The 2082-nt window shown below is 38.9% G+C and overlaps 1 protein-coding gene across 1 annotated transcript; it reads right to left on the bottom strand.

Annotated features, from left to right (window-relative positions):
• Positions 1-736: 736 nt before the first annotated feature.
• On the bottom strand, positions 737-1837 carry LOC139890049 (uncharacterized). The gene is made up of 3 exons (XM_071872956.1): positions 1820-1837; positions 914-1600; positions 737-823 (listed from the first exon to the last, which is right to left on the bottom strand). Exons 1-3 carry the CDS (start codon positions 1835-1837, stop codon positions 737-739), a joined length of 792 nt encoding a protein of 263 aa, XP_071729057.1.
• Between the last annotated feature and the right edge of the window lie 245 nt (positions 1838-2082).

The following is a 2082-nucleotide window of genomic DNA, read 5'->3' on the forward strand; positions in this document are numbered from 1 at the left end:
AATAAGCATAATTCTTTTATTTCATATTTAATTTCCTTTATTTTATATTTAATTGCACTTCTAATTATCGCACTTTTATTTATTGTTATTGTATTTAATTGCACTTTTAATTATCGTACTTTTTAATTATCGCAAGTTTATTTTATCGCACTTTTATTTATCACAATTTCATTATCGTTATTTACTTTACGCTTTAAATTAAGTCTTGTATTTATTTTTAATATTTTACATTTGGTTTTAACTGCGACTTAAGTTTTTAAAATCGACAAACCGGTCATTAAACAGTAAAAACCCCCCTTTATAATAATAATATTACTTATATATATATATATATATATATATATATATATATATATATATATTTGTATTTTTATAAAATAAAACTAATATAGCGTTAAGCTTTGATTAAAAGATTCCCTGTGGAACGAACCGGACTTACTAAAAACTACACTACTGTACGATTAGGTACACTGCCTATAATTGTTGTAGCAAGGTTTAAGTATATCCATTCTCTAAATAAATAAATATCTTGTGTAAAATTGTATCGTATTTAATAGTTTTTCCTGTAAAAATATAAGCTATTTTATATACACCTCGCATAACATCACCTCCCTTATCACGGTTTCAGCCTCTAGCGGACCTACACAACGCAGTAGCGGACCCAAAAAGGACTTTTTGTAAAGTACGCCGTCACGTATGACGTAAATGGGAGCTTTCATGCGGATTTTTCGGGTCGTTACGATGTCAGCTGTAACGTGCCATCCTTGAGGTAATTGACAATTGGATTCATCCAAGTGCTCACCTCCTCGACCGGTGCTACCACCTGTAAAGCATCATGTTATAATTGTTACTTAAGGAACATGTTTTTCCAAATTAGCGGTATGTAGGTTTTATAAGCGCGATGGCTTGATACCTGTACCACGTCGGTGGATTTTTGATCGACAACTTCCTCCCATACGTCCTTAGCGAAATGGCTGAACGTCAATGAAGCAAGCTTGCTGAGGGCGTCAACTTTCTTTTTCATTGACCGTGGCACTTGCGTGATTGAAAAAGAATCAAATTTGTTAGCTAATTCTTCCGCTATTTTCAAATATTTTGGCATTGCAGGATCTATGGCTTTAAACGTTCCGTTCAACTGATTTGCCACCAGCTGTGAATCAACCGCCACTTTCAGTGCCTTGATACCCATCTTTTCCGCTATGCGTAACCCAGAGAGTAACGCTTCATATTCCGCTTCATTGTTAGAAACAGGGAAAGCAAAACGTAAAGCATACGTGTATTCCTCACCGTCCGGGTTGGTAAGTATCAATCCGGCACCAGCCCCATCTGAGCTAGACGCTCCGTCAGTGAAGAATTCCCACGTGACGGTACGGGGTGCCATTTCGCTGATAGCTGATGGTCCTGAATTGATGCATTCCACCATGAAATCGGCCATGATTTGTCCCTTAACGGCGTTACTCGGTGCGTAGCTGATTTCATGTTCTCCCAATTCGATTGCCCATTTCGCCATTCGGCCGGAGATCTCCAGCTTGCTTAAAACCTGCAATGGAAATGTTAGAAATGTTTCCCACTGTACGTGTTCATTCCAATGACGTTGTACCTGTTTGATAGGTGTATCAGTTAGCACTAAAATGTGATGTACTTAAAAGTACCGCCTTAGCCTTCTTGCGGTATGGACCAGTGCATAGACGAGTTTCTCAACAAGATTATAGTTGACCTTGCCATGCTGTAAAACTTTGCTGACGAAGTACACCGGCATCTGGGTTCTGTCACGTTCCGCTACTAGTACTGAGCTAATCTCCTAGGTGCTCGCGCTAACCATCATAATAGCAGCCATGATCTGTAACTGTCACTAGAACCTTCTAATCATGCCTACAACCTACTCCATGTTCTCTACGTTCCTAAAATGTAGGGATATAGTCCCGTTCAGTAATACCAAGTCAACCTTGTAAGGACGTCACGCTACCAATCACGTGGGGTTAACTTGAATGCACAAGTTTGACCGTTTAACTGGACATCACGTTGTTTCATGTGACACAGCATTAGGTTCCCGACAGGCTCGTGTGCTGGACGTCATGTGTT

This window comes from Rutidosis leptorrhynchoides, chromosome 2 (assembly GCF_046630445.1).
Source record: "Rutidosis leptorrhynchoides isolate AG116_Rl617_1_P2 chromosome 2, CSIRO_AGI_Rlap_v1, whole genome shotgun sequence".
NCBI classification, from domain to species: Eukaryota; Viridiplantae; Streptophyta; class Magnoliopsida; order Asterales; family Asteraceae; genus Rutidosis; species Rutidosis leptorrhynchoides.

What these genes read in the sequence shown, in the direction of transcription:
- LOC139890049 (XM_071872956.1), bottom strand. An exon ending in AATCCACCGACGTGGTACAG is followed by an intron (nt 824 to 913) that starts GTATCAAGCCAT and finishes GATGCTTTACAG; the next exon opens with GTGGTAGCACCGGTCGAGGA.